At 41.5% G+C, this 14198-nt stretch overlaps 1 protein-coding gene across 1 annotated transcript in view; it reads left to right on the forward strand.

Moving 5' to 3' along the window:
* Positions 1-13795, forward strand: part of Aqp11 (aquaporin 11) — a 15922-nt gene extending 2127 nt beyond the window's left edge. Inside the window, exons 2-3 of the mRNA XM_004632529.2 lie at positions 8477-8593; positions 13518-13795. Coding sequence (XP_004632586.2) covers positions 8477-8593; positions 13518-13597 — 197 coding nt within the window. The 3' untranslated portion in view covers positions 13598-13795. The remainder of the gene's footprint in view (positions 1-8476; positions 8594-13517) is intronic.
* The last annotated feature ends 403 nt before the right edge of the window (positions 13796-14198 follow it).

Consider the following 14198-nt stretch of genomic DNA (forward strand, 5'->3'; position numbering starts at 1 on the left):
AACCAGGAATTGAAATCAGGCCCTTGCACTTGCCAGGGAAGCACTTATTCTACTGAGCCATCTTTCTGGCCCCTATATTCACCTCTCAAGGTGAGGACTCCTAAACATGTTTGATTTATGAAAGATTTCCCAATCCATTTTCCCTTCTTTAGATAAAGTATGTTAAAAAAAAAAAAAAAGATAGACAAATGGAAATAAATGTAGGAGAAAAGGATTAAATAGTTCCTTATCAAAGTTTTAGGTTTTGACTAAAGCAGAGAAATCGACTGTATGCGAACATAAAAGTTATGCCACAGTTCAGTTCTGTACTTGCAGAATTAAAAAGCAACGAATATTTACAGGGACCTTGTCTCCGAGAAAGGGCAGTAAAAATGTACAAGTAAAAAATTAATACAACATTTACTAGAGTTGGATCTTTATCCCTGTCCCTCTTCCTTCTGTTACAATGAAGACGGTATTCTTGTCTCTTTATACTGTTTGTTTTTGTTTCTTCAGTGCTGGGGACTACCTAGGGCTGTTACCCAGCTCTTCTTACTTTTTTCTTTTGAAACAATATCTCTTTAAGTCACCCAAGTTGGGGCTGAATTTTCAATCTTCCTGCCTTTGCCTCCCAGTCATACTTTTAATACACAGTTATGACTTCATACATAATACTGTTATCAGCTATTTTCTATTTTATAGTGATAGATTTTGAGAGAAGAGAAACATTTGAAGTTATAGGTAAATATAAGGAAAATTAATGGAAGAAGTCAATAAAATATCAATTTAAGGGATTCCGAGCAGTACTTTTTTTTTTCTTGAACTGTGGCTACTAATGGGGATGGGACTAAACTCCCTACTGCAGAGGTTCTCAGTATTTTCTTCACAACTGAATTACCTGGGTAGCTTTTAAAAATACCCACTCTAGTTGTAGAAATTAACATTTAATTGCTCTGGGAGGGAGTCTAGGCAGTGGTATAGTTTAAAGTTCCCCAGGTGATCCCATTGTGAAACCAAGGTTGAGACCCACTGCTCTCAGGGTCTAGACCTGCACTGTCCAATTCGGTAGCTATTTAGCCCTGTGGAACTATTTAGGTGCAAGTTAACTAAAATGAAAGGTTAATTCCTCATTTGCGGTAGCCTCCTCTGAAATGTTCAGGAGGCACACTGTACTACAGATAGTGACTACAGTACTGGACAGTGCCAGGGACCCTGGGGTAGAACCAAAAGGCCATTGCTGGTTCCTACTAGTTATGACCTTCATTTTAATTTTCTTTTTGTCAACATAAGAGAGTCACTGGGTGTACATTATAGATCAAGCATTTTGATGGAATTTTATGAGTTATCTTAATCCTTACACTCTGCTGATGAATACACTGTTTCCATTTTAATTAAAATAAGGGAAGCTCACAAGTGGAGTCCCTTGTCTCAGTTTGTACTGCTAGAAACACTGGATCCATGGTTCAGGCTGACACTCAAGCACAGCTCCTTTCACTATCAGTATCTCTACGGTTACAGAAGCACACACAATTGAGTGCGACTTAGTGATAAAATGGAACAAAGTTCTTACACACTCACAACATGGATGAACTTTGAAAACATGATGTGGACACAAAAGGACAAATACTGTATGACTTCACTTTCATGAAATGTCTAGAACAGGTAAATTCACAGAGCCAGAAAGTAGAAGAGAGGTTATAAAGCCTGAGGAGGAGGAATGAATGGGGTCTTCTTACTTAATGGATACAAAGTTTGTGTTTGGGACCATGGAAAACTTTTAGGAAAACCTTTGGAGGAAACGGGAGGGTCTTGATGGCTGAGCAACATGATGAATGTAAAGAACACCAAATGGCATGTTTTATGCTTTCCTACAATTAAAATTATTTTAAATTACAAAAGATTCGAATGTCAAATCAGTGTGGATTAAATAGGTTTTCTGTTGTAAGATCCCCTTGAGCCTGTACAGTGGTACTCTGAAATGCACCACTCCCAGAGCAGGATGGGCCCACAGTCTGCACGCTTGGGAGATCCTTTTGCCCAGGAGTGTGCAGCAGAAGACATCCTAGTTTGGGAAATGCTGCACTAAAATTCTCCATTATTTCCTGTAGATATGTCATAACTATTCCAGATTGAATGGGCTGTTTTGGGACTAGGGGAGTGTCCAGTCAGGCAAAAGTGAGCTTTTCTATTTTATAGGAAGATGGAATGTACAGGGGATGAGGTGGAGTAGTCGACGAGGTCCGGCCTCATTACAAGTCATTTTGATTAAGCCTCTTACGTAGTATGAGTACAGACTTGACAAAGTTGCATTGCTTGGAAACTTCTTTAATCACTTATTTGGCTTTGAGCACTCAGGAATCTCCCACACAGGTCATGTCAAAATAAAGGATTAATGACCTTGTTTAAGATTCAGAGTATAACAGGTTCCTAGGATCACACATATATTTACTGATTTTTAGCAGCTCAAGCTTTTGATGGTACTGGAGTTGAACTTGGGGCCTTCCTTGTATATGCTTAACACATACTCTAAAACTGCACCACCCCAAGAGGAGGCTCCTTGGAGCCTACTGATGTCATTACCACTGGTGTATTTATTGGCCTCTCTAATATAAATTCTTTCATTTTCTTTTTGGCCATTTTGAGATAGGGTCTCCCTGTGCAGTTCAGGCTGGCATTGAGCTCACTTTGTAGCCCAAGCTGGTCTCGAACTCGAAACGATCCTCCTGCCTCAGCTCCCAAGTGCTGGAATTACAGGGGTGCCCTACCATGCCCAGTTTCTGTGGCTGGCACGGCATGCAGTACTGGGGATCCAACCTGGGTCCTTGTCCTTGCCAAGCAGGAGATAGACCACGAGCTATCTCCCTGGCCCAGAATAGATTTTTTTTTTTTTCCCGGTACCATGTATCAAACTTCGAAGGCCTTGTCCTTGCCAGGCAAGTGCTTATGGCGCTGAGCTATCTCCCTGGGCCCTATTAATTTTTTAAAGAACTGTACAGAAAGATAAAACACATGGTAATCCACATTATATATCCAAGGGCTTTCAATATAAGTAATAGACTGTTTTAAGTAATTGTACTGTTTTGACTTCATTGCAGATTTTTGGTATCCTTCTAAACCATAAATGGAGATAACATTATCTGTCAAAAAAGAAGGGAGCCGGGGATATAGCTCAGCAGCACATGGTCTGCCTGGCAAGCAGGATGTCATGAATTTGATTCCTGATACCAAAAAAAAAAAATAAAATAAAATAAAAGGAGGGGGCCTGCAGAAATAGCTTAGTGGTCTGAATGCCTTACCTGGCAAGTTCAAGGACCTGGGTTCGATCCCCTGTACCGCATGTCGAACTGGCTCTGGAACAACTGGAACACCGAAACTAGGGGTGGCGGTACATGCCTGTAATCCCAGCACTGTAGAGGCTAAGACAGGAGGATAAAAATAAAAATAAATAAAATAAATAATTTTAAAAAGTGAACTAAATTCTTTATACATGTTACCTTTTAACACAGCAGTTACATAAAATGAATGCTATTACCAATTTACATATAAAGCCAGGTCCCATATTCCTTTTTACTATAGCAATGTAACACTGGCTGAGGCACAGGAGAGCTGGGCTGTGGCCCTGAACTAGGAAATGTACTTAATCCAGGCCTCAGTTTCCTCATCTTCAAAATGGAGACTAAAGCCAGGCTTAGTAGGACGCACTTGGAGGTTGAGGCATGAGTGGAAGTTTGGAACTAACATAGTTCAGCAAGAGCTGTGTACAGCCCGGCAGTAGAGCACTTTCCGTATAAGGGCCTGAGTTCAATCACCAGTACCACCAAAACAAACAAACAAACAAACAAACAAACAAAAAAACAGTAACACTGTCCAAAGAGTATAAGGAATAGTCTCTGGCACATACCAAGTGCTTGAGAAGTGTTATCACCCTACTAATTTATCACAGGCTTGTAGTATAACTTGACCTTTTTTGCATAATTGTTAATTTTGACATTTACAAGTCCTTTGGGGATAAATTCAGGAAAGTTTAATTTACACGTTTATATAGAAATTTGCCTATTTGTAAGTCATCCAGTTAACTTTTTTAAATTAGTAGGGTGAAATAGACTTTAGTTAATTGATTTTTGTACAAATTCCTCCTTGTTCCCTATCCTCTGAGAAATGTTCATGCCATTATTCTTCAGGTTCATAAGAATAACTAACCTAATATAGCAGCTCGCTCGCTTGCTGACCTAGTAATGAGTGTATCAACGGGCTGTGAACCAGCATATGCTGGAAATGTTTGGGATGCAATTACGAGCCCTGTCCGTGAGGTAGACTGAATCTGGGCACAACAGTTTTGCCATTCAAGAGCCTTTCAGTTGGGGATGGTGGTGTGTTTCCAGACCGCGTCAGTGTGTGCTTTGATTATCCATTCACCATGGGACTTCTAATGATAGACTGGCTTTCCAGGGGATGCTTGACAGGAAGTGGGTACCTTGGAGATGGAAGGCAAGTATCCTGGTTACTAGAAAACTGGCTTCCACTATAAATTCGGAAATTGACCCAGCTTATACATGAGTCTTACTCGATTTTTGACTGATACCCTTCTGACACACAGAATTTTATTACCCTTAAAAATATTGAGAAATATTAGTATCCTAGAATTGGCAGACTTGGGGCCTCATCTTTGGTTGTGGCAATTTCATTAAGTTCATTAAGCCTTCCTCTAAGGTTCTAGCAGTCTGCCAGGAAGATCGCCCCAATGATGCCTCCTCTTGGCGGGCACTATTATGCCCGTAAGTAGTAACTTGTCTGCTGAAGCCACTTTCTAACAGTTCTGTGCCTGGTTATTCTTTAATAATTCACATTTAATTGCACAACACATGCATATGTTCTCTTTGTAAGAACCAATGGGATGGCGAGATAGCTTAGTGTACTAAGTACCTGCTTAGGCAAGCACAGGGACAGGAGTTTGATCCCTGGCACCACTTGCTACACCTGAGCCGGCCACGAGTTTGGGCGTAGTGGAACATACCTATAAGCCCAGAGCTGGGGAGGCTGCAAACAGGAGCATCACTAGGAGTCTGAGCTGCTTGGTGAGACCCTGTACCAGATACATTTAGAAAATAAAAATAAAAAGACAGTCTAATGCCAGCCATCTCCATTATTTAAATAATAATACTAAAAAAAAAAAAAAAAGGGCCAGTAAGATAGCTCAGCGGTCTAAAGCGCGAGCGCAGGAGTCTCGGTTTGATCCTGCCTGGCACATGCTATACCATGTCAGGGCAGGCTGAGCTGACCACAAAAGAACAATAGAACAAACACTTCAGGACCTGGGAGATAGCTCAGGGGCATAAATGCCTGCCTGGCAAGAACAGGTCCCTGTGCCGGCCCTCTCCTTTGCTGCCTGCTCTTGCCGCTAGTAATCTGTTTCTGACGCGTTGTTCTATATTCTTTAAATGGACTTATTACATGCATAGATCATACTCAGTGAAACTGTAGTGTTACGTTTGTGTTGTTACCATACAAAATATACTTAATGTTTCAGCTTGGATCTACAATGGCCCCAAAGGCCAGTGTGTGGCTACCAGGTGGGGGACTCTGGGAAGGAGGTGAGAGCTCCTGAGGGTGCTCTCACGGCAGCACGGGAGCTGATGGAAGCTTCAGTGGTGGGCCTGGCGAAGGGAGGCCAGTCCTGGCGATCTGTGCTCCAGACTGTCTTTATTTTTTAGCTTTTTTTTTTTTTTTCCTTAAATGTATTCAGTACAGGGTCTGCAGGGTCTCGCTTGATCCTCCCGTTTTCAGCTTCCCAAGCGCTGGGAATACAGGTGCGTGCCACCATGCCCAGTCTCATTCATTATCTCTGTGTGCCCCAGGGGCGAGGCTGGCACGGCTTGGAGTGCCAGGGATTGAACCCCGGTCTCTGTGCCTGTCTCAGCAGGTGCTTCGGACCATCTTGATGACAGCCCTTCTCTGGCTCTGTTCTTCCAGGCTTCAAGTCTAGAGGCTTCGTTTCCATCAGGCCCTCTGCCATGTTTCTGCCTCATGAAAGGCAGAGAGGAGCTAGCTGAGCATGGGCTGAAACCTGTGCCCTGGGAGCTAAATAAACCTTGCTGCTTCAAGTTACTTTTCTCAGGTGTTTTGTCACAGGGCAGCAGGCTGACCCAACACATCTCACACTCTACTTTTTTGGTGATAGTTGTTCAGTGATTAATGTTACTAGAAAGATTTGCTCATCATTTCAAAATATTTCATGATACTCCATAGTAATAATAAACTTGCTTAGCTATTTATGAATGAACTTTTTTGTTTTTCCCAGTTGTCACTATAAATAAACAAACCTATGACAGTGCTTCTCCAGAGTGGTTCTCAACCAGGGAACTTTGCTGCCAGGGACACTTGGCAACGTCTGGAGAATGTTTGGCTGTTTCAGGGTGGGCAGGGAGCAGGGACACCACTGCACATTCACAGCGTACAGGATAGCACCCCCTGCCCCCAGTATCCAGCTGAACAGCTAAGCCAATGCTGTGCCTAATGTGAATTTCTTTTCAGTTTTATCTGTAATAAACGCTTCCAAAACTTAACAGTGGATTAGGTTGGCAGAGTCTTTAAAACTACTCAGGTTCCTGGATTCAGGTGGACAGTGTCCTCATCTGTCCAGCTGTTAGTACCAGCTGTAAGCTGAGCGTTCTCATCTAGCCTCTCCTCCTGAGCCTAGACCAGCTTATTCTAAGACCAAACAAGTGGAAGCTGATGGTTTGTTGCTACCTGAGCCTGGAATTCAGTGTCACTCCTGTCACACTGAGAATTTGTTCACTTCTGCAGTCTCAAGTCACAAAGGTAACCCATGTTCAAGAGGGGAACTTAGGCGTGGTTGTGCACACGTGTAATCCCGGCTACTCGAGAGGCTGGGGCAGTTTGAGCCCAGCCTGGAAAACTTAGACCCTGTCTGAAAAAGGACCGGGGAAGCACCTCAGCGGTAGGGTTCCTGCCTGCCAGGTATTGGGCCCTGGTTTCACTTCTTAGCACTGAAGGAAAAATGAAAGGGTGGGGGACAGACTCCTGCTTGTAGGAGGAGCAGCTTCTGCCAAATTACTGAACAGAACTGTGAAGGGAGGGATAGCAGGACAACTCCAGAAAGGTACAAGAGTGACACAATAGGTTTTTTGTTTTTATTTTTTAAATGTACTTAGTGCAGGGTCTACACAGTCAAACTACACAGATCAGACTTGTAGTGATTCTCCTGTTTTCAGCCTCCCAAGTGCTGAGATTACAGTACACCTGTTTTCTGTGGACTTTTTTTAAAAATTAAGCATCGACCGTTCCTTTCAATAGGCCAATAGAAGTGCAACACTATTATCTTTGCTATCTTGTGTGTGTATAAATCCTTATGTATATTTCCCTCCTTTCTCCTTTCCCTCATACAAGTTATTCTTTACTAAAGAGAAGTTTCTCTTTCACAATATCTACTGTACCTTTGGATTTTATTTACTATGTCAGGTTCTTTCACTAGGGAGACAATATATTTACATCTGCAGGTCTGATTTATTTTACTTAGGAGTGTAGTCTCTAGTTGTATCTGTCTGCCAATTTTGTTTTTATAGCTGAGTAATACTCCATTTGCGTGAAAATGCCACATCTTTTTTTACTTATTCCTCAGGTGATGGGCCTTTGGGTTGTTTCCAAGATTTAACCACGATTGTACTGCTATGAACATGGGTGTCCATATGTTGCCATGGTAGGATGCTTTTAGTTCTGGGAAAATATCCAGAAGGGGATTTTTGTGGACTCTTAATGACCAGCTGCCAATCAAACAATCTGGTTGACCCATGGCAGGTACAGGTTTACAATTCAGGATTTGACTGTTTAAGGATGATCCTGAAGGTTCCTAACACATCATCATTTATAGTTGCTGGGACACCAATATGAATCACTGTCAGGCTGGTATACTAGAAAAAGCCGTGGAGGAAGCTGTTCTGTTCAGTATCTTCATCTCAACAAAGCTTTATTCTCAGCCCATCAAGTGTGAAATCTCATTAAATGCCATGAATGGGTTAATTTCCAATTCCACTTTATGAAGACAATATGCTGTAGTGTTGGTATGTCACATGAAGCTCTGAGGAGCTCCTGGAATCTACAGATGTGTGCCCCTGGGCTCCAACAACAGGAGAAGCAGGAATGGCACTGTCTCAGGGAGGCTGGCAGAGCACACTGAGTTCAGGGAGTGCTCAGGTAGAGCACACTGAGTTCAGGGAGTGCTGGATGGTCACCCAGCCCCCTCAGCCTTGCCTTTCCTGCCGTGTGGCCAGAACTGTAAACTCCTGGACCCCGAATCAGAGTTGGAATGGGGGTGTGCAGCTACACTCCAGGCCAGGTAAGTGAGTCTGCACAGGAGTATCACAGAACTGAGAGTACTTCATTATCTACAACAAAATAGTTGAATGATGTATTGATTTCTAGGTACAAGAAAATGCCCAACACATCATCTTGGAGTCACTCTGCTTAACATATATTACAGGAGGAAGTCTAACAGGAGCGCTCTTTAACCCAGCTCTGGCACTGTCACTCCATTTCGTGTGTTTTGATGAAGCTTTCTCTCAATTTTTTACAGTATACTGGCTGGCTCCTTCTGTAGGTAAGCACATTTTTATTTACTATGTCTGAAAATCCTGGTATTTAAAAACGTATGGAATGAAAAAAAATATATGGAACGTTATTTCCACAGCAGAGTAAGCACAGAAAAGAAAAAGGTAGTTAACAGGCTCGAAGTAAGATTTCATTTTATACAGCAGCATTTCAAGTCTTCATCAGAGCTGGGGGTGCAGCTGAGTAGTACCATCCCTACCTGACACTCATGGGCCCTGGGCTTCACTAGCACCATAAGTGAGTAAATACACTAACTAATGAAATCATCAAGGGGCTGGTGAGATGGCTCAGTGGTCTAAAGCACCTACTTAGAACAAGCTTAGCAAAGCACAGGGACCACGGTTCAATCCCCCAGCACCACATGCCAGCCAGCCCCGCCCCCTGGTGGGCTGAGCTGGCCACACACACACACACACACACACACACAAATAAATTAAAAAAAAAAAAATAAAAGGCGCTTTTCAAAGAATAAAAGATGTTTTTTTTTTTTTTTTTTTTAAAAAAAAAGAAAAATCATGAAGTTTAGGTTCATCAGTTTCAGGTATGACATCTCTTTAAGACACCCCAAGGGGTTGGACAGGTGCGCTTCTACAAACCCAACACTGGGAAGCTGAAGTAGGAAGATCCCCAATTCAAGCTCATCTGAGTGAAACCCTGTCTCAAAAGGGCTGGAGATCTAGAGTTCCAAGGCCCTGGAATAAAGCTCCCACCATACACCCACACCCTGATTATGCATGCTGCTTGCTCCTGGTCTGGTCCCTACCATGCGTGCAGTTTCAAGTGCAGGGGCCTGAGGCTGTAATTAATAGTTGCAGGGAGACTGAGGCAGAAAAGTCTGTTGAGCACAAGGGAGCTCAGACTCTTTAAAAAAAAAAAAAAAAAGGCATTACTTAAGAAATCTTTGGGCTGGGGAGATGGCTCAGTGGAAGAAGCGCTTCCCTGGCAAGCACAAGGGCCTGAGTTCAATCCCCAGTTCTACCAAAAAAAAAAAAAAAAAAAATCTTTTTTTGCTAAAATTTGTCTTTAAACTTAAGCTTCAAACTGTCACTTGACTTGCAGAAGAACATCTCCTAAATGACTTAACAACTGCAAATAAGCAGTTTTTAAATTATATACAAGCTCTGGGGCTGGTGAGATGACTCAGTGGTCTAAAGCACCTACTTACAACAAGCTAAGCTAAGCAAAGCACAGGGACCACGGTTCAATCCCCCAGCACCACATGCCAGCCAGCCCTGCCCCCTGGTGGGCTGAGCTGGCCACACACAGATACAAAATAAATAAATAAATAAATATAAAAAATAAATTATATACAAGCTCTATTTAGATCCGATACATGGCCATTTCTATGTAGAGGGGTCAAATAACATGTCAAAAAATACAGTTACCCGGCTTTCTTTGGAGGATGGGTGATGGTGGTGGTACTGGGCTTGAACCTAGGTCCCCAAGTATGTCATGCAAGGATTCTACAGGAGCTGTTATCTCCAGCCCAGTCAATATGCATTTCTTGAGCTCACTTTTGGGGTGTAAGCCTGTAATTCCCACACGAATTCATTTTGTAATCCCCAAACTACATGCAACACCATTTCAAAAAAAAAAAAAAAAAAAAAAGCACTTTTTTATATCAGTTGTTGGCATTTATTGATTTTAATTTTCTTTTTTCAATTTCTTTTTTCCTTCAGGCCAGCCTTGAACTCATGTAGTCCAGGGTGGCTTCAACTCCCCATGATCCTCCTGCCTCAGCCTCTGGAGTCCTGGAATTAGAAACAGCACTAAATCCACCTAGCTACCTGTTTTAAGCCTACTTATAAGTCCTAACTATAAACTAATAAGGACACCTAGCCATCACTAATGTCCTACCCTTGTTTTTGTCTAGTGAGCATTTTGGTTTTTATTGCTCATTTTCTATTTTAAAACAAAAGTCACATGATAAAGGAAAACACCTCATGATAGACAAATAAAGGAAAAAACTCTTTACCCTCTACAGACCAGAGTGGGAGAGTACAGTTTGAACAGGAAGATAACACCCTGTCACCAGTACCAATGCTTTTTTTTTTCAACAAATTTTAAAGACACATGAAAACAGCTGAAATACCCAAATAAAAATATTTTTATTCATTTGCTGCCTATAGAAAGAATCTCTTACAAGTGGAATCAGGCATGACCCTATTTAGCTGGTTGAGACTACATATTCACAGATTCCAAAGGACTGGACATAACATTTCTGTTGCACTTCTTGGTTTAAAGAAACAAGCTTTTGTATTCTTTAATGAGGTTTATGAATGAAAAAGCCATCCTTTAATATATGTTGATAAAATGCATGTATGTGAATAAATGGCAATTGTTAGAACACTAAATGTTAGGGGCTGGGCAGATAGCTCAGTAGGATAAGCACTTGCTGGGCAAGAGCCTGAGTTCAATCCCTGGTTCCACCAAAAAAACCCAAAAAAACAAAAAACACTAAATGCTAGTTTGCTATTGAATTTTGTCTTATTGAAGTTACATTCCTTATGGAAAAAAATGGGTACAAATGACTTAAAATCACCGTTGAGTGGGAAAAATAAATTATAATTCACAAGAGTTGTCTGAAGAGTTACGAGATGGAGAAAAAGACTGAAAAAATAAAAAAAGGGCTGGCTAAATAGTTCAACAGATTAAAGTGCCTGATCCTCGGGCTTGCCTTGCTGGCCTCACTCCTGGAGTGCACTGAGAGGGCAATTGAGACTGGGCGTGGTGGCACATGCCGTAATCCCAGCACTTGGGAGGCTGTAAAAAGGTGGATCACTATGAGTCCGATCTAGTAGTAAGACCCTGAACACCCTGTAGACCCTTCCAAAAAAAAAAAAAAAAGCCAAATGCAAAAAAATCAACTGCAAAAGTTCACATCATAAGGGATCATTGTAATTCCTCTAACACCCTTTGTCATCTTTCCACATTAAAAAATGCTAGAAATATGACTATAAGAATGTAAACAGGGGCTGGGGAGATAGCTCAGCAGACTAAGCGCCTGCCTGCCAAGCACAAGGGCACAGGTTTGATCCCTGGTACTGCATTCCATGCTGGCCCCGAACCTCAGTATGGTGGCACATGCCAGTGCTGGGGAGGCTGAGACAGGAGGATCACTGAGTCTGAGCTGCGTAGTAATAAGACCCTGTACCAAATAAATAAATAAAAAAGATATAAAAAAGAATGTAAGTAGGGAGCCAAGCATGGTGGCACATGCCTGTAATTTCAGCACTAGGGAGGTTAAAGCAAGTTCAAGGCTAGTGTGGGCTACACAGGGGAGGTCAAGACCAGCCTGGATTATGTAATGAGACACCGTCTCAAAAAACAAAACCTCAGAAGAATATAGAATTTATATATTTCATACAATAAAACCCGGCAAATTCTGTTTACTTCATTAAAACTGTAATTCCATTTTTAGAAAGTTTTTGGTCATACTGGGGATTGAATCCAGGGCTTTCCTCTTGACCGACATCCCCAGCAGTTTTCAATTTTGAGAGTCTCAGTAAATCATGGAGGCTGCCCTTATACTTGGGATCTTCCTGCCTCAGCCTTGCAGATTACAGGCATGCACCATTGTGCTGTCTTAAAGTTTCAAATGCCATGTCTTGTTTTCTAGCTCTGACTACAGAAATTTACAAAATCTGGGGTCAGTTAACAACGGGATGGTATTTGACTTTTTCATTTATTTATTTAACATGTATTTTTTTTGTGGTACTGGGGATCACACTCAGGACCTTGTGCTTACCAGCAAAGTGTTTATGCCGCCCAGCTATCTCCCTGGCTCTTTTCGTTTAAAGACTCATTACATATGCATCTTTCAAAAGATTGTTTAGAGTGTCAAAATGCTAGCCAAATACTGAGGTTTTTCTGTTGTTGCTAAAAAGGTTAAAATGGTTGTGCGCACCTATAATCCCAGCTCTTGGGAGGATGTAAACAGGCAGATCACTATGAGTCCTATCTAGTAGTGAGACCCTGAACACCCTGTAGACCCTTCCCTAAAATAAAAAAAAGTAAAATAATCTTAACCTGCATACAATAAAACCTCATTATTAAAGCCTGAATGCAAGCCCTAGGGTTTTAAGCCTAAAAAAGTTAAAGATTTAAGATTAACCTGTCTGGCAAGCGCAGAGTCCTGAGTTCAATCCTTGGTACTTAAAAGTAATTAATACGTGCTATGTATGTGTATCAGCTCCACAGTGGATGTAATCATCATGTAACTGAAAACATGTGTTAATAAAAATTTTTAAAAACTAAAGAAAAAGAATTCAGCATTCAGTGAAACTGTTTCAAGCATTTTACTTGACTCATCTAAAAGCTATTAATGGCTGAGTGCTAGTAAGAAAGAGGAGAGAGGGACCGGGCAGATGGCTCTGTAGAATAAGCGCTTGCCTGGCAAGCTCAAGGACCTGAGTTAAATCCCTGGTTCTGCCAAAAAAAAAAAAAAAAAAAAAAAAAAAAAAAAAAAGAAAAGAAGAAAGAAAGAGGAGAGAAAAAGCAATGCACATAGCTCTTATTGAGCTTCCAGGTGAAAGTCCAAGTGCTCTGGCCTCTGGGCTCTGCAGGGAGGCAGAGCTGTCACCTCACTGAGGAGCACACCATACCCAGGCCCCGGCTTTCTCTGCAAGTCAGAAATGGCAGCGGAACGAAAATTCTCCTTCTTGGTTGTCTGCTTATCCTTTGAACTCATTTTTTATTTTTTGCGGAACTGGGGATTGAACTCAGGCCCTTGTGCTTGCCAGGGAAGTGCTTATTCCACTGAGCCATCTCCATAGCTCCTGAACTCACTTTTTAGATCCTATTTGGCTTACCAAGTACATGTTATATTTAGGGATCATGGTTGAAGAGAAATAGGAGATCATTAATTTATACCCAATAACTGATTATGATCTTTTTTTAAAATTGTCTTTCAGGTATACTGTTGATGATTTTGATGTTCAGCTTTTTGCCACCATGGCTGAATCACAACCAAATAATTACTAAAAAGGAGTAACTATTCCAAAAGCTGAGACAAAGTTATAGGACAGTCAAGCTGGATATGATAAAGATTTTATTACCTCGTGCTCAAAATACTAGCTGCACTGGATTTATCAATGTTTTGACTTCCATCGGGGAAGATGTCTTAAAATTTTTCATTACTGGGAATTAAAAACTTACTGTAAAATTGAGGTATTCTGTATTTCAGTTAAGACTTGTTCTTTTTTTTTTTTTAGAAATTCTTTTTTTTTTTTAATTTTTATTTGTGTGTGTGTGTGTGTGTGTGTGTGGCCAGCTCAACCCACCAGGGGGCGGGGCTGGCTGGCATGTGGTGCTGGGGGATTGAACCGTGGTCCCTGTGCTTTGCTTAGCTTAGCTTGTTCTAAGTAGGTGCTTTAGACCACTGAGCCATCTCACCAGCCCCAAGACTTGTTCTTTTGAGTGATGTATTAAATGCTGCTTTAAAAAGACCCATTCATTAAACTTCACGTAAACCTGAAATAATTCTTAATGAGATTGTAAAGTTGACCATGGAAGGGAAGGTGATAGCAGGACCAAAGATTTGTGCATCGGAGTATCCTGAATGAACATGGTTTCTAACTGAAGTACAACTGGTT

Source organism: Octodon degus, unplaced genomic scaffold, assembly GCF_000260255.1.
Source record: "Octodon degus isolate 3935 unplaced genomic scaffold, OctDeg1.0 scaffold00049, whole genome shotgun sequence".
Classification (NCBI taxonomy): Eukaryota; Metazoa; Chordata; class Mammalia; order Rodentia; family Octodontidae; genus Octodon; species Octodon degus.